An 18,641-nucleotide genomic window follows, 5' to 3' on the forward strand; every position below is an offset into this window, starting at 1 on the left:
ACTTGGCTTCTTTATATATATCCTTAGCCCTGAGAGATCTCTTCTCCCTTGTGTTTAATATTATCTGATCATAATGCCCGAACCTCCATCTATCTGTGGCTGACTAACCTCTGCCTACCCAAATGCCTTTCTGAATATCTCTACCTGGATGTCCCAATTACATCTCCTATTCTCCAATTCCAAAAGTGAAGTCAACCTCCACTTAAAGAACAAACAGAAACCACTTGTTCATACACAATATTCTGAATTCTGAGTCCAGAAATCCAATTACCTCTGATTGCTCCTTCTTTGCCATCTCCCCTCTTCAAGTTAAATCAACCACAAATTAAGTCCTTAACATCTCTTACTGCATTTAACATCCCTCGACTAATACCTTATTTCAGGGCCTCCCTATTTTTGGCCAGGATTCCTGCAGTCCACTTGAAACCCTTTATCTTAATCAGCATGGCTAAGGTAGCTCCTCTTGCCTCCAGCCAGACAAAACTACCTCCTGGTTCCTCCACTAGCACCATGTTACCTCTAGGTTGTCACATATGCCATTTCTTCTAATTTACTATTCTTATCTGTCTAGAGAATTCATTTGCTAAGCTTTCAAAACCCTATTTAGGCAGAGAATTTTCAGTGAAGTGATATCACCAATATTTATCAAGCTATTATGTGATAGGAACTGGGCAAGATGCTTATTCATACACTATCTAATTAATCTCAATCATCCATTTTTAGATGAAGTAACTGGCTCAGAAAGGTCAACACCCGCTCAAGGCCCCACAAAGAATAAGTACAGAAAGTAGGGCTCTAAAATTTAAAAAATCAGTATTCTTTTCATTACGTCAGGTTGCTTGACTGAACTGATTCTTCTTTACATCTATCTCTTTTATTACACTTAACAAATGAATCAAATTTATTTCTATGTTTCTCTCCCCTATTAAGCTATAAACCAATGAGTCTCAATCTTAGCTTTGTGGTGTTTTTTTGTTTGTTGGTTTGTTATAGACTAGGTGGATCTGAATATCTGCATCTAAAAAAAAATTTCGGAGTTCCCGTCGTGGCGCAGTGGTTAACGAATCCGACTAGGAACCATGAGGTTGCGGGTTCGGTCCCTGCCCTTGCTCAGTGGGTGAACGATCCGGCGTTGCCGTGAGCTGTGGTGTAGGTTGCAGACGTGGCTCGGATCCTGCGTTGCTGTGGCTCTGGCGGAGGCTGGTGGCTACAGCTCTGATTGGACCCCTAGCCTGGGAACCTCCACATGCTGCGGGAGCAGCCCATGAAATAGCAAAAAAGACAAAAAAAAAAATTTTTCAAGGATGATTCTGATGATTAGTGAAGGTTAAGAACCACTGTGTTAAATTTCTAGAGGATATAAATATTACTGAACTCTGTAACTCTGGAGATAACATAAATGTCTCTATACTTCATTGCTGAACTCATTAATATAGGTAAATCAATGAAATAACTTTTTTTTTTATAAAAAGTCTTCCTTTACTTGCAGTGTTTTATTGTACAAACAGTTCTTAAAGTTCTGTTAGTATACTTACCTGAGACTATCACTACAAAATTTAACTCCTTTTAAGATTTCAAAAACAAGACGTTCACATTAAATCTGCAATACTTTTCTTAAAAACGAAACTTGGAAATTTTCTTAAAGGATCCAATTTAAATTACTGCAATAATCCTTGAAACATTTATAATTGAGTATATAATTTAAAGGTTAATAGAATTCCTGGAAAAAAAACACATCTAAAAAATTAATCACAGTTTCATTTGCAGTTGAACACCAGGAAATGAATATGTGAATAGCAGCAGCAACAACAGAAACTTTTCTCTATTGAGAAACCAAGATCACTGGTAATCTTGATTAAAATCTGTATTTTTTTTTTTTTTACATCTAGGTGTAACACTTGCACTGTGCTTCAAACTTCAGAAACCCAGTGAAACAGAAACCTATCATCTGCTGGCTCATTATGATACAGAAGAATAGGTCTGAAATATAGAAAGGAGTAAGAAGAAATGGTGACTTAACTACAAGTAAAAAATAATGAATAGTCAAATTCTATGTTTGGACTTCAGCTAAGAGAAAATTTGGGTTTGATACCTGAATCTCTTGTGTGTGTGTGTATTTTTTAAGGAACAAATATGCTACTAAAATATTTAGTGTAAAAACAGTTAAATTATTTCTTAATGATAGGTCTATCACTTTTTATAAATAGCTATTACAAACAAAACCTTGGAGTTCCCAACATGGCGCAGTGGAAGCAAATCCAACTAGGAATCATGAGGTTGTGGGTTCGATCCCTGGCCTCAGTGGGTTAAGGATCCGGTGTTGCCATGAGCTGTGCAGATGCAGCTCGGATCCTGTGCTGCTGTGGCTGTGGTGCAGGTCAGCAGCTATAGCTCCAATTCCACCCCTAGCCTGGGAATCTCCATATGCTGCGAGTTCGGCCCTAAAAAGCAAAAAACAAAAACAAAAACAAAACGCCCTAAACCTTAAGAAAAGTAATTAATGTTTCAGATTTTGAGTGAGGCTGTAGCAGAATTTTTTTTTTTTTTTGGTCTTTTTGCCTTTTCTAGGGCCGCTCCTGTGGCATATGGAGGTTCCCAGGCTAGGGGTCTAATCAGAGCTGTAGCTGCTGGCCTAACCCACAGCCACAGCAACTCAGGATCTGAGCCTCGTCTGCGACCTATACCACAGCTCACGGCAATGCCGGATCCTTAACCCACTGAGCAAGGCCAGGGATTGAACCCGCAACCTCATGGTTCCTAGTTGGATTAACCACTGTGCCACGATAGGAACTCCCAGAAATGTTTTATATGTAAATACTCTAGGTCAGAATTTTTGCATTCACATGATAAACAGTTACGATGTAAGATGATAAACCACAGCAAAGAAGAAAATAATACTGCAAAACATAGGCAATGACTAAGAAGTGGAAAAAAATGCCCACTTGGGAGAGTGGATGAGGCAGAAACATTATTCACTTCATCCATTTAAAAAACTATGGTCTCATTAAGATGTATGCAAATATTAAAGATCCTACTCCCAGAAGTCTTGCTTTGAAAAACTCAGCATTTAAAGATGTTAAACTTATCCAGTAGGTTGAAGAAGAAGGAACACTCCCAAAGACATTCTATGAAGCCACCATGACCTTAATACCAAAACCAGACAAAGATACTACCAAAAAAAGAAAATTATAGGCCAATATCTTTGATGAATACAGAAGCAAAAATTCTCGACAAAATTTTAACCAATCAAATCCAACAACATATAAAAAAGACCATACACCATGACCAAGTGGGATTCATCCCAGATTCACAAGGATGGTTCAATATATGCCAATCAGTCAACGCCATACACCACATTAACAAAAGAAAAGTTAAAAACCACATGATCATCTCAACAGATGCAGAAAAAGCATTTGACAAAGTCCTATATCCATTCATGATTAAAAACTCTTACCAAAGCGGGTATAGAGGGAACATACCTTAACATATAAAAGCCATTTATGACAAACCCACAGCAAATATAACACTCAATGGAGAAATGCTGAAAGCTTTCCCACTAAAATCTGGAACAAGACAAGGTTGCCCACTCTCACTACTTTTATTCAACATAGTATTGGAAGTCCTAGTCACAGTGATCAGACAAACAAAAGAAATAAAAGGTATCCCAAGTGAAAGAGATGAGGTAAAATTGTCACTCTATGCAGATGTCATATGTAGAAAACCCTATGGACTCCACACAAAAACTATGTGAACTGATCAAATTTAGCAAAGTAGCAGGACACAAGACTAACGTTCAGAAATCGGTTGCATTTCTGCATACTAACAATGAAATATTAGAAAAGGAATACAAAAATACAACATACCTTTTGAAATCACACCCCCCAAAATTAAATACCTTCCTAAACCTGACCAAAGAGGTGAAAGATATAAAACATTAATCAAGGAAATTAAAGAGGATTCAAAGAAATGAAAAGATATTCCATGCTCCTGGGCTGGAAGAATTAATATCATAAAAATGGACATACCACCCAAAGCAATCTACAGATTCAATGCAATCCCCATCAAATTACCCAGGACATTTTTCACAGAACTAAAATAAAGAATTCAAAAATTTATACGGACCCATAAAAGACCCAAAATTGCCAAAGCAATCCTGAGGAACAAAAATCAAGCAGGAGGCCTAACTCTCCCAGACCTCAGGCAATATTACAAAGCCACAGTAATCAAGACAGTATGGTACTGGTACCAAAACAGACAGACAGACCAATGGAACAGAATAGAGAAACCAGAAATAAACCCAGACACCTATGTTCAATTAATCTTTGACAAAGGAGTAAGAATATAAAATGGAAAAAAGACAGTCTTTCCAGCAAGTGGTGCTGGGAAAACTGGACAGCTGCATGCAAATTAATGAAACTGGAACACACCCTCACACCATGCATAAAAAATAAACTCAAAATGGCTTAAAGATTTAAATGTAAGACAAGACACCATCAAACTCCTAGAAGAGAACAAAAGCAAAACATTTTCTGACATCAATCATACAAATGTTTTCTTAGGTCAGACTTCCGAGACAACAGAAATAAAAGCAAAAATAAACCAATGGGACCTAATCAAACTGACAAACTTTTGCATAGTAAAGAAAACTATTAAAAAAAAAACCAAAAAGACAACCTACGGAATGGGAGAAAATAGTTTCAAACGATGCAACTGACAAGAGCTCAATCTCTAAAATATGCAAACAACTTATACAACTCAACAGCAAAAAAACCAACAACCCAACTGAAAAATGGGCAAAAGACCTAAAGAGACATTTCTCCAAAGAGGATATACAGATGGCCAACAGACATATGAAAAAATGCTCAACATCACTAATTATTAGAGAAACACAAATCAAAACCACTATGAAGTACCATCTCACACCTGTCAGAATGGCCATCATTAATAAGGCCACAAATAACAAATGCTGGAGAGGGTGGGAAGAAAAGGATACCCTCCTACACTGTTGGTGGAAATGTAAATTGGTACAACTATAGAAAACAGTACAGCAGTACCTCAGAAAACTAAATATAGAGCTACCACATGATCCCACAATCCCACTCTTGGGCAAAACTTTCCTTGAAAAAGATACATGCACCAGTATGTTCATTGCAGCACTATTCACAAGAGCCAAGACATGGAAACAATCTAAATGTCCACTGACAGATGAATGGATTAAGAAGATGTGGTATATATACACAATGGAATACTACTCAGCCATAAAAAGAACAAAATAATGACATTTGCAGCAACATTGATGGAACTAGAAACTCTCATACTAAATGAAGTGAGTATGAAAGAGAAAGACAAATACCATATGATATCACTTATGTCTGGAATCTAATGCTCGGCACAAATGAATCTTTCCACAGAAAAGAAATTCATGGACCTGGAGAACAGACTTGTGGCTGCTGAGGGGGAGGGAGTGGGATGGACTGGGAGTTTGGGGTTGGTGGATGCAAACTATTGCATTTGGAGTGGATAAGCAATGAGATCCTGCTGTATAGCACAGGGAACTACATCTAGTCACTTATAATGCAACATGATGGAGGACAACATGAGAAAAAGAATGTATATGTGTGACTTATCATTTTGCTGTATAGTAGAAATTGATAGAACACTGTAAACCAACTATAATGGAAAAAATAAAAATCATTAAAAAATCAAGAAGATGCGACTTATGAATGATTTCTATTACCTAAACATAGGATTGTTAATTTAACGTAAAATCTACATTGCAACACAACAATGGGAGGAAAAAGTATGTATATATGTATGTGTAACTTGGTCCCCATGCTGTATAATGGAAAAAAAAAATTATTTGGGGGCAAAAACAGAAAAAAAACCCCCATAAAATCTAAACTTGGTAATGTAGGGTTTTTACATTTATTTTTAGGTTTATTGTTAAGTATTTTAGCTTTTTTTCCCTCTGCTCATTTTATTTTCTAACTGCTGAGTAATGCTTATAAAATTTGAAAGCTCTTAGTCCTTGTATAATATGCAATCATATTATATATAAGTACATTGGGGTAGTCTGACCTTTTCCTTTCCAATTCTTATGCCTCTGTGTTTCCTTATTGATTATCCTGGCTAATGCCTCTAATACCAGAACTAGTAGTAGTGGTGATAGTAGGCATCTAATGTTCCCCCTTAATTAAGATACTGATTTTTGGTTTGAAGTATATATGTTTTATCATATTACAGACTTATCTAATAATCCTCATTTTAAGTTGTTTTGTTAAAAAAAATTAGAAACGGGTTTTAAAAATGTCTCTTCAGTATATATGGAGATAATTACATAATTTTTCCTTAGATCTATCCAAAGATACCAATACTTATTCATAATTATTCTCAGCCTGTTTGATGTTAGGGAATCCCAGTTTGTTTTCTATTGCAGGAAAAAGGTATGTTTCCAAATAATCAAAAATTATGCTAGATTATCTACTTGAATACATATAAGTCAAACAGAATATTTAACTTATTTGATCCCACTTACTCCTTACTTTCATTTTTATGAGTAGGCTTCAAAACAAAATGAAATTTTATTGAAAGTATTAAACATATTCAAATTAACAGCAAAAAATTTTCCAGATTTTATCGAGGCTCTGATCTTACTCAACTCTAGCCCCTAAACAATCTCATTCACCTAAGGCTTTAATTAGCACATCCTAGGATTCCTAAATTTTTCCTTGCAGTCCAGCTCTCAAACCTAAACTCCAGTCCAAACAAGTCAATTGTCTATAGACTGCCCCACTTGAATTCCTCAGACCTGAAACTGGGCTTAACAAGAACAGAACTCAAGCTTTTCTTCCCAAGCCTCACCCAGGGCTCTCTAATAGGGGAGATGGCCCCTCCACCCACACAGTCACTAGGCCAGATACTTCAGAGCCATCTTTGACAAAGCTCCCCACCCACCACTATCTGTAAAGAATGATTTTTATCTCATAAATCCCTCAACTGTGGAATACCTGTACCTTTTTCCAACTCCCCTGACTCCATTCTGGTCTGCCATTATCTGAAGTGGCCCATCTCCCTGATTAGTATTCAATCATGCCCAACCCAAGCAATCTTTTTAAAAAAAAATCTATCTCATCACATCAATTCCTTTCTTGTGATAAAGATTTTTTTAAATCTTTTTTTTTCTTTCTTTTTTTGGCCATACCCACGGCAGGCAGAAGTTCCTGGGTCAGGGATCAAATCTGTGCCACAGTAGTGACCTGAGCCATTGCAGTGACAAACACCAGATACTTAACCTGCTGAGCCACACAAGAACTCCTAAAAAATTTTTTGATAAAGTCTAAGTCATTCCCATCTCTCCAATCACAGACTCCTCCTCCCTTCCCTCGTTGTTTTCTTTTCTTTTTCTTTTTTTGTCTTTTTGCCTTTTGTAGGGCCTCTCGTGTGGCATACGGAGGTTCCCAGGCTAGGGGTCTAATCAGAGCTGTAGCCGTCGGCCTATCCCACAGCCACAGCAATGCAGGATCCGAGCCGTGTCTGCAACCTACACCACAGCTGACGGGCAATACTGGATCCTTAACCCACTGAGCAAGGCCAGGGATTGAACCCAAAACCTCATGGTTCCTAGTCAGATTCATTAACCACTGTCCCTCGTTGTTTTCAATACTCTAAACTAGACCGTCTTTCAGTTTCTGAAAGCCAGACAACATTCTTTTGTGCTACGGGGCCTTTGCACCTGCAGTCATACTGCATAAAACATGCCCACACATGCTTTGATTCTTAGAAGAAGAATCAATTAATTAGAATAGGAATCAAGTAAGTGTCCTGACACCCTCCTCCAACTCCTACTACACATATTTCAGAACATTAAGAACTGCAGTAAGTTATAGTCTGTAATAAAAAACTCAATTTGAAAATGACTGTGCAAACTACACATACTATGAAAAACACACCGACAGGCTTAAATGTAGGAAGTAACTTTAAGAAACCTATTAACTGCTTTCCAGAACAATGAAGTCATTTCGTATTTCTTTTCCATAGGTAAAAACAAGTCACTGTCATGCTCTAGCGCAGCACTGTCCAATCAAAATACAATAAAGCTACATACACAATTTAAAATTTCCTCTAGTCAATTAAAAATGAGGTGAAATTAATTTAAAATATTTTACTTAACCCAAAGTATCCAAAATATTATTAACACATAATTAATGTAAAATCTATTATTTTACATCAGTTTTTGAAATCTGGTGTGTATTTTACACTTAATACACATCTTACTTTGACCTAGCTTTATTTCATGGGGTTAATGGCTTCTGTATTATACAATATAGTTCTAGATAATAATATTCTATTTCTTGTACTTAAATAGCTTGCTAACATTATCAGAGTTATCTTAAAAAGAACATGGCATTAAGCAATTTTAACCTCTATCAACAAGTATATGTCTCACATTTAAACTCTTCAACATTTTTAAATTATGCAAACATTTCATGCTGCTGAAAAGACAAAATTCAAAATAAAAATACAGGTGAACAATTTTAAAACTGCATATTAACTGACCATCTGAAGAGATTACAGGAAGATGGGTGCTCTCAACCATTGCTGGTAAGAATGATTTTATTACAACTATTTGGAAAGCAATTGACTTTCCCTTTCATTTATTAATTCCACTTCTAAGACTCAGTCCTACAGAAATAACCAAAGACAAAATCAAAGATTTACCTATAAACTTGTTCACCAAGATACAGTATGATTCATTCATATGTATATGTGTGTATGACATTCATATAGCCACAGTGAAAAAACCAAAAGTAAATGTAAACTAAAATGTTTACAGTTCTCTCTTTGCAGTGTGATTACCAGTGACACATTTCTTCCATTATTCTTTTAAATTCCTTTAAATATATATTTATTGGGTGTTACTCTGTCCCAGGCTTTAAAACGGAGGGATTTTGCCATCAAGGGGCATACCAGTTTTCATTACACTTCCCATATTGTCCAAATTTTCTATAGTAAAAGTATATCATACGTTCATAATTTTAAAAACCAGAAAAATATGAAGTGGATGTCACTTTGAGCAAGTCAGCTGTAAAGGGTCATTCGGGGGTCAACTGGGAAAAAAATTTGAATATGGCCTTGAATATTAGTTCAGGTGAAAATTTCCTGAAATGGGAAGGGGAGTCTAATTGACTAAAACCAAACAACTTACAGAATAGTCTGTATGATAAGATTTCATACCAGTAAAAAGTACATATATATATACACACTAAAAGTGTGTGGAGGGGTTCCTGTCATGGCTCAGTGGTTAATGAACCTGACTAGCATTCATGAGGACACGGGTTTGATCCCTGGCCTTGCTCAGTGGGTTACGAGTCCGGTGTTGCCATGAGCTGTGGTGCAGGTCGCAGACGTGGCTCTGATCCTGCGTTGCTGTGGCTGTGGTGTAGGCCGGTGGCTATAGCTCCAATTGGACCCCTAGCCTGGGAACCTCCATATGCCTCGGGTGTGGCCCTAAAAAGACAAAAAAAAAAAAAAAAAGTGGAAAGATGTGCATTAAATTGTTAACAGTGGACTTTCTGGGTAATGGAATTTTTTTTTTTCTTGCCTGTTTTCTATGATGCTTCTGTATGCTTCTATAATAAAAGATTTCTTTTTCCTTTCCTTTTCTTTTTTTTTTGAGGCTGTACCTGAGGCATATGGAAGTTCCCGGGTTAGGGTCCAAGTCAGAACCGCAACTGCTGGCTTATGCCACAGCCACGGCAACTCAGGATCTGAGCTGCAACTGCAACCTATGCTGCAGCTTGTGATGCTGGATCCTTAACCCACTGTGGGAGGTCTGGTATCAAACTCAAATCCTCATGGACACTATGTTAGGTTCTTAAGCTGCTGAGCCACAACAGGAACTCCAAAAAAGATTATTTTTTAAAATTATATATACACTGTACTGAGCATCTACTACATACAATACTACTACTAGATTCTATAAGGGGTAGAACTGAGTAAATGGAGTCACAACCTTAAAGAAACTTATAATTAATTAGGAGGAACAATATAAGAAAACAGTAAAAGCAATTAATGCAAGGCAGAATATAAACATCAAATGAAGTAAAATGTGGTTACAAGGATTCTAAGAAAAAGACCTCATTTGATTGGAAAGAGCAGTGAAAATGAGAAAAAAACCTCATGAAAGAGAATGTGAAATGGGAAGGACTTTTAACTGACAGAGGAAATGGCAGGCACTAAAGATAAAGCAAGCAGTAACTGTCAAAGAGCAGGAAGTCACATTATGGAGTTAGGCTAGAATGTAGGATACATGAAGGGAGTAGGCAGTATGCTGGGAAAGTAGGCTGTGAGGGCCTGGACTTTTCAGAAGAGAGTATGTACCTCTAAGTTTTCTGAGTTCAGCAATGCAGAAATTATCAGAGAGAGGTTCCAATTCAAGGAAGTGTTCTACCACTTCTCAACACCGCTAGTCAAGCCACTACTATCATGTTTATTTTCAATTTTTGCAGTATTAGGAAATGAAGTTGACATACGATATTATGTTAGTTTTAGGTACACTACCTACAGACTTGACATTTGTGTCCATCACAAGATGATCATTTGGCTGTATCACTGTCACCGACTCCTAATAAAGTCTTCCTGCTTCCACTTTTGTACTCTTATAGTCTATTTTTTGTACAGCAGCCGGACAGATCCTTTTAAAAGAAAGATCAAGTCAAATCTCTACTCAAAAACCCTACAATAGTTTCCCATCTCACACAGTAAAAAGCCAAATCATCAGAATTGCTATGATGCCCTATAACAGTGCCCTCTCCGTCTCTAACCCTCTGATTCCCAAACACAAACATGCATGTACACACACAATAAACAAACGCCAAAAAACTCAAGCTTTATGAGCACTATATTTTTTTTAAAATTTGTTCATTTCGGAGTTCCCGTCGTGGCGCAGTGGTTAACGAACCTGACTAGGAACCATGAGGTTGTGGGTTCGGTCCCTGCCCTTGCTCAGTGGGTTAAGGATCCGGCGTTGCCGTGAGCTGTGGTGTAGGTTGCAGACGCGGCTTGGATCCCGCGTTGCTGTGGCTGTGGTGTAGGCCGGTGGCTACAGCTCCGATTAGACCCCTAGCCTGGGAACCTCCATATGCCGTGGGAGCCGCCCAAAGAAATAGCAAAAAGACCAAAAAAAAAAAAAAAATTGTTCATTTCAGTGTCCCCAGCAACTAGAACAGGGCCTGACATATAGTGAGCGCTCAATAGGTACTTGCTATATGAATGAAGAGAAAAGCATACCATGATGTTAGTATTTAGTTGAAATGGTTCATGGCATATTGCAAATATTTACATAAATAGAACATGTAGTGAATTTATTCTAATGAACTACTTAATTTTCCTCTGGGAATTACTCACCAAAATAGTGCTTGTACATTAAGCTTTGAGCATACAGCTAACTTTTTAATTTATTAGCAATTTATCTCTGCAAGGTTTACCAAGTTATCTGGAACTGGGGTGATGGTAACCGAAGAATGATAAGATGGAGCCTTAAATCTCCTATTTTTCCTCTTTTTTTTTCACTTTTCCCAAACTCCTTACTTCCCTGTTTTCTCCCCACAGATAGTTTCTGATCTTTTCCCTTTCTCAGGGAATAGGTCTAATCCAGACTTAGAGCCCTACCCTAGGCTAAAGCCAGAAATAGAAACTAGGAGTGGGATACCCCGCTACTGAGATGGTTGGCAGCAATCAGAGGAGAGCCCAAGCAAGGGAAGTTACTGCAGAGGAACCCTGGGAGGGCAGCAGTTCTTCACTCAAGTATTTTCAAATCAGAGGCTCTTTGTATTTTTAAAGGAAATCAACACAAAATAACAATAACTTCTTCCTGTCCTCTTTTAAAATATACACTGTTGAAGGACAGAGTGATACTTTGTTCTTAGAGGAAAAACCTGAATTTTTTATTGTGATTTCAAGCATACAGCAAAAGTTTAGAAAAAATATACATAATGAGTGATCAAGTACACACCACCTGACTGTATTAAATCTTAACCTTTTACCAAATCTGCTTAAGATTTATTTTAAGGACAGTAAAGTTGCAGGTGAAAAACTATGGGCTCTTCCTAGATCCCTTATCCCTCTCCAATTCTCCAGAGGTAATTTTTACTCTTATTTGGAGTTTATCATTCCAATGCATGTTTTCATACTTTTGATACATATTACATGATTCCCACAAAATATACTGTATAGTCTAGCATGTTTTAAAAACTACATAAAAAGTATATAAATATGATAAAAAAAAAAAACCCTATTAATCCTGACTCTGTCACCAGCTGTTTGATTTCAGGCAATCATCTCTGTGCCTCAGTTTCCTTTTTCAAAAATGGGGACAATACCACCTCCTTACAGGGTTGATATAAAGATTAAATGAATTAATATATTGCATATAAATTACTTAGAAAAGAATCTCACTCACAGGAAGTAGTGTATATCAATGTTAGTAATTACCATACAAAGTTGCAAAGGAATCTGTAATTCTGTATATGTATATGTAAGTATATATATATTAAGATTAATTACCAAAATGATTTGCATATATAATTCATATAACACCAAATCTTTTCAAAGTTGTGTAAAAACTAGAAATATTTATTAATTTCAGACTGGAAAGGTCCACAAGCCTACTTAAAGAGGAATTGAAAGTGTTAAGCATAGAGAGAAAAAGATACTTTTCAATTAACAAATTGTAGGTTACATTAAATTAAAATATAAACATTTGATTTAAATAATGTATGAGTGTTTAAAAATACCCAAATAATGTCCTCCTTTTATGAGTTTTTGAGTATAGGCTTGGGAAAGAAGGGATAATCTCTCAATGTGATGCTATTCAAAGACTTCTTAGACTGTTAAAGGAGGCACGTTAGATTTCACACAAAATCAAACATTATTTGAAGAATTTCACTATTTTTCTGAACCAGTTTTTAACTAACTGTCAGTAGAAAAAAATTAAAATTTAAAATGATGCCTTAAGATAGGATTCACCTAGATTATAAGATTTTCATAGACAACTGATTTCTGCAAAATTCATCAATGCAAGTGTGGACAGATTTTCTTTGTTTTGATTATAGGGTTATTTTTATAACAGTCTCTAGGTCAAAGATCAGAAAACATCAAAACTTAAAAGTTCTACATATAAAGTGAATTTTAATGAATTTCTTTCAAGAGCTTTTTAAAGATTTATCTTTGCATTTTATAGATAGCTATAAAAAGCATCTACGCTTTGAAGATCAATTAATATAGATAATGATACATAAAGAGGAATTCGACCCAATGACCATTTAAAAGGTGCTATTTACTGGGTTAAATTTTTACACAGGGTCTATTTTTTAATCCATGTCAAATACCTTCATGGACAAAATTTAGAAGATATTTTGTTTAAACACATGTTCTTCTGCAAAGACTTAAAAATGACTACTACAAAAGCCAACATTTAAATTGACAAAGCATATAAAATATAAACTATAGATCATACCAACACGATAGCGTTGAAACAGTTGTTTCCCTTAGAATTCACCATATATCTATGCCTAAAAGGTTAACCAGCTAAATGTAAGCTTAAGCAGCAATTAAATGTAACATCAAGGATGAAACGGTCTGTCTCCTTTTCCTATTCTACCAAAGAACGAAAAATGTAGCTGGTGAAAGGGAAGATTAAGTTCAAAAGTAAAGTTTTACTTTTCTTCTCCTAAAGTGAGAACTCTGAGACAGAACCACTGCTTTTGTTTCATCTGCCCCCCCAACCCGCCCGGCCCCAGTAAAACGTTTCCACGTATGGGTTAGTCCTTCCTTCGGCCCCAATAGAAGTATTCAGTAGGAAACCAAGCTGTAACTCGCATTAACCAACAAGAGAAAAACCTAGTCATTCTCAGTACTTTCCTAATGATGAAAGGATCCCACCACTCTTCACCCTATACTCTGTTCCCTGTCCAAACAAGACGTAGCACCTGCCTAACTCGGCACTTAAAAAAAAATAATGGTCCAACTTTTCCAACGCAGTCTGGGGAGGGGACGCAGACGATTTCTTGAAGAGTGCAAGAAAGGAACAGAAAAGGTCCTCTCAGGATGGGATGCATGAGTTTGGGTGCCGTCTCCTCTGCCTGTTGGAGGATTCGAAAGCCGCTTGCTTTAGAGACCCTGCGAAGCAGCAGACTCCGATCGCGGCCGGCCTCGGGCCTGGGCGAAGCAGGCAGTGTTTACACCTGTCACGAGGGAGGGGGAGGGAGAAGGAGGAAGCCGGAGCAAAGCCCCAAACTTCTCCACAAGCTCCCGGGAGGGAGCGGCCGGCGCAGACCTCTGGGCAGGTGGAAGTGGAGGGGCAGGGCGAGCCGCCGGCAGCCGGGGACGTGGGAAGGGCTCTCACTTTCCTGGACGATGCCCGGGATGGCGAGGAGGGGGCCGTGCGCTTCCGCGCCGCCGCCGGCGTCCCCGCACCCGCCGCGGAAAAGGACAGAGCCCGAGCCCGGAGCCCGCAGGCCCGCAGAGCCGGCACCGTCCCCGCAGCCCCCGGCTCCGCGACAGGCAGGTGCCCCCGGGCCGGGCGAGGGTCCAGCCGGCGGGCTGGGCCGGCTTCCCCATCCTTTTTCCCCCGCGCAATGGGGGAGCGGAGCGGTGGCGCTTACCTGGCTCGTCCGGGGCGGCTGCGATGGGCATGGCTCAGGGGCCCGGGGAGGAACTAGCTCCCCGGGGAAGGACCGGCTATTCCGACGCGGAGCTGGTGAAAGCGGAAGGCAGGCTGCTCACAGCCCTGTCATCGAAGCAGCGCCATGGACGCCCACCCGGAGTTTCAGCGCTGCCGCGAGACCCCCATCCCATTACCCTCCGCCCTCTTCCGCCGCCGCCGCCGCCTCCACCTCCTCCTCCGCGGAGACCCCCCGCCCACTCCACACACTCTCCCATCATGCAGCGGGGGAACCGCTGCCGCCGACACGTCACTTCCGGGCGCAGGTGGCTAGGTCGGGGCCGGGCGCTGGTGGGTACTGGGGGGTGGGGGGGAGAACACTTGGGGGGAATCAGTGTCACAGAACGCTTACCCCTGCGCAGGCGCCGTCGAGCAGAGCGCCGGCCGCCATTTTGGGTGCGGGCAAGCTGCCCTTTTCCTTGACTTCCTTGTGAGTCATCGAGGTGGGTGGGGGGAAAGACGCCCTCCTGCACTCCGCCGCTGCTGAGGCTGCGCTCCCGGCGAGGGACAGGTGCTCCTTAGCCAGCTAAAGTCAACGTTCAGCTCAGGACCGAGTTAAGTCTCTTGCTCTGCAAGGAAAATTGCGAGGGTTTTAAAATACGGAACTTTATTTTCTTCACCAAAATCTGCTGGAGAGCACTTATCAGCTTGCCCTTTTCGCCCCGAAAAACGACTTTTTCGTTCAAAGTTCCTTCCTCTTTTTAATTTAAGCTGACAGAAAAGGAAGCTGATGTATAACAAAGAAGAGGTAAATCAAAATGAGAAGCAAGAGGAAAAGCAGCCGCCGAACTGACAAATCGTCTTTGAGACCAACAAAAACAAAATTGGAGGATTTTGCTAACGGATAGAGACGGTGGTCGTTTTTCATAGATGCTGCGAGAGACTATTCGATGAAACTATAAAGAAATCAATCAACTCCCGCATTTAACAGAGGTCGTAACATTTTTCCATCATCAGTCTTGATCATTTGCATTTTTTATAACCTTTCCCTTTCGTCTATAACGAGTTTCTGTTAGAATTCCGGCCACTGTAAAAACAAGACTGCAAGGCTGCACAGATTATTGTTACCATCGGGAATGATGAGGCCGAGGTCCTATCCCGCAATCATGAGCCCTTCCGAAGTGCTTATTCTGCTCACTTTTGCCAAACCTACACCAGCAATTTGAATAATTTAAAACAATTCCAATACAGCAAAGCTCAGCAGTTACGCAAAGAAAACAAGGATAGAAAACACCCTCTCAGCCACAGAGAAGCGTCCACCTTCTTTGAGTGGAGGAATTATACAAATCAGGGGAAGATAGGGACAAAAGCAGTTCATCACAGTTTATCCCGCCTCTGCAATGTTCTAGACAAATTAACTTGGAGCACTGAAATAGACCTGCTTTTGTCTCTATACAACTCATCGCTGTAAGATATACGCAGACTGCAGCACTTAAAATTAGAATACCAATTGCTTTGTGGCGGTGCTGGATTTTTTGTTATTGCTCAGTCACTAAAGCAAGAAAAATATCTATATGGCTTGTCAAATTTATTCTTATTGTATTTCGCCCCCTGCTGGCTTGGCTCGTTGCAAGCTTAAAAATATAAACCTTAAATATTGTATTTATAAATATAAGCTTATACATATATCGCTATAAATGTTTATTTTGACCAGGAAGGAAAGAAACAAAAGTGTGTGTGTGTGTGTACACTGGAAGTAAATTGATTTTAGAGGAACACATGCTTGTCCTAATTTGATAGCTCTACTAAACAGACATATCAGAATAAGAACATATGACAAAATCCTAAGGCAGACCCTACATCGAGAATATGTTAAAACTGAAATAATAAATTTAAACATAAAAACATTAAAAACTGTGCTTTCAGAATAATATTCCCCTAATTTTATGCATAACATGATTAAAAAGTGTTTTTTTTTTTTTTCAGGTAACTGCAGAAGCCTATTTTATTCACTTAAGGACAACAATTCAGAAATCTATATAGAAGTTGAGTCATTAAGTCACTCTTTGGTCAGCAACCACCCAACTTGTAATTTGTAATCTTACACATAATTCTGAAGACAGCATTCCAATGCTTATGAAATGGTACTACAAAAAGAAAGCATCTCTGAAAGTTTTTAAGATGATGAATCTGGGGGAAAATACTTATTAAAATTCATTGCATTTGGATCCAGTGGTAGTATTGTTTTTCTTTACTTTTAAAAAATGTGACCTTAACTACATTACTTAAGATTTTATATCAAGAAAAGAAAAATTAAATCTTAGTTTTTTCTCCTGTGCAGACTTTTTACAAAGTTGTAATCATAATGTATTAAATCTTAGTTTTTTCTCCTGTGCAGACTTTTTACAAAGTTGTAATCATAATGTAAGCCAATTTTGTATCCTTTTTTCACTTAATATTATGTTGTAAGCATTTCATCCTGATTGCTTAACATTTCATAAAACTTTGATTTTCATTGCATACATAATATTCAATGGAGCAGACATGCTGTGATTTATCCATTATCCTATATGTGGGTATTTTCCACAATTACAAATAATACTGTGCTGATGTACATTTTGTGTTGTGGCTTTGTCTAATTTTATGATTTTTTTTGGTTGTGCCTATGGCAGGCGAAGTTCCTGGCCCAGGGATCGAATCCACACTACAGCAGTGATCAGAGCCACAGCAGTTACAGCCTTAGCCTGCTTAACCCGCTGAGCCACCAGGGAACTCTCAGTCAATATAAAAATGATTGAGCCAAAAGGCTGTAAATGTTTTATTGGCACTTTATCTCATTTTCCAAAATCTTATACCAATTTACACCACCACCAGAAATACAGAGTATCCCAATTTAACTGCCTTCTCACCAGCAGTGGATAATAATTAAAAGAAAAAAGATTGAGTTATACTTTGTAGACTAAAAGTTGAAAGAAACTTAACTCACACTGTATAAGAAATCAACAAAAAAAAGCACAAAACTCCATCTATGTGATGTTCTGGAAAAGCAATACATAGACCTGGGTCGGCTACAAGCTCTGTTATCACTATGATTTTGTGTAAATTACTTAACCTCTCTGGAGCTCAGTCTTTTTTTTTTTTTTTTTTGCCTTTTCTTGAGCCACTCCTGCGGCATATGGAGATTCCCAGGCTAGGGGTCTAATTGGAGCTGTAGCCACTGGCCCACGCCAGAGTCACAGCAATGCCAGATTCGAGCTGCGTCTGTGACTCACACCACAGCTCACAGCAATGCCAGATCCCCAACCCACTGGGCAAGGCTGGGGATCGAACCTGCAACCTCATGGTTCCTAGTCGGATTCGTTAACCACTGCGCCACGATGGGAACTCCCCAGAACTCAGTCTTCTTATATGTCAAATGAGAGACTAAAACTAGACCACAGGTTCTCCACTCTCTTAGGACATAGTTATTTATCATATTTAAATACTTGAGAATATGATCAAAGCTTTGGCTCTTTCTGCAGGAAATGCTCATCCCAGGGATGCTCAAAATTTCTTAGGCTTCCTAAATCTCATTCATGGAAGAGGTCCTATGGACTGCAGCTTAAGAAACCCCGTATCAGATGATCCCCAAGGTCTTTTCCACATCTAAACATTTCCTATGATTTTATTTTATAACCCAGCAAACACTTTCTGTCTAAATAATACTTTTTAGTGGATAAACAAATTGTGATATATTCATAGATGGATTACTATTCAGCACTCAAACTAGAAGTATCAATATTGTTAGATTATAAATACAAAAGCAAAGTTCAAAATGAGTATACTATGAAATGAATCTTATAATGTATGCGACTTTTAAAAATAAACTAATATTATATTGTTTAATGGATGTACATTTTTATAATAAAGTATAAAAATGTGGACTGGAATGATAAACACAGCACTCTTTAGGGGCTAGTATGGAATGGATCCGAAAGCA

General features: G+C 38.6%; 2 protein-coding genes across 6 annotated transcripts in view; one reads left to right on the forward strand and one right to left on the reverse strand.

Annotated features, from left to right (window-relative positions):
- AFTPH (aftiphilin) overlaps positions 1–14,793 on the reverse strand; it is a 69,625-nt gene extending 54,832 nt beyond the window's left edge. For 3 of the 5 annotated variants that reach the window (XR_007135115.1, XM_047781937.1, XM_047781934.1), the window contains exon 1: positions 14,664–14,791. The gene's annotated coding sequence lies outside the window, so the exon portion shown is untranslated. Of the gene's footprint in view, positions 1–10,560; positions 10,695–14,663 lie in introns of all 5 variants that reach the window. The other 2 variants (XM_047781936.1, XM_047781935.1) reach the window with 2 other exon arrangements.
- Positions 445–16,890, forward strand: LOC125128463 (RNA-binding protein with serine-rich domain 1-B-like). The gene is made up of 4 exons (XM_047782802.1): positions 445–453; positions 14,174–15,013; positions 15,434–15,655; positions 16,649–16,890. Exons 1-3 carry the CDS (start codon positions 445–447, stop codon positions 15,458–15,460), a joined length of 876 nt encoding a protein of 291 aa, XP_047638758.1. The 3' UTR covers positions 15,461–15,655; positions 16,649–16,890.
- The last annotated feature ends 1,751 nt before the right edge of the window (positions 16,891–18,641 follow it).

This window comes from Phacochoerus africanus, chromosome 5 (genome assembly GCF_016906955.1).
Source record: "Phacochoerus africanus isolate WHEZ1 chromosome 5, ROS_Pafr_v1, whole genome shotgun sequence".
Taxonomy (NCBI): Eukaryota; Metazoa; Chordata; class Mammalia; order Artiodactyla; family Suidae; genus Phacochoerus; species Phacochoerus africanus.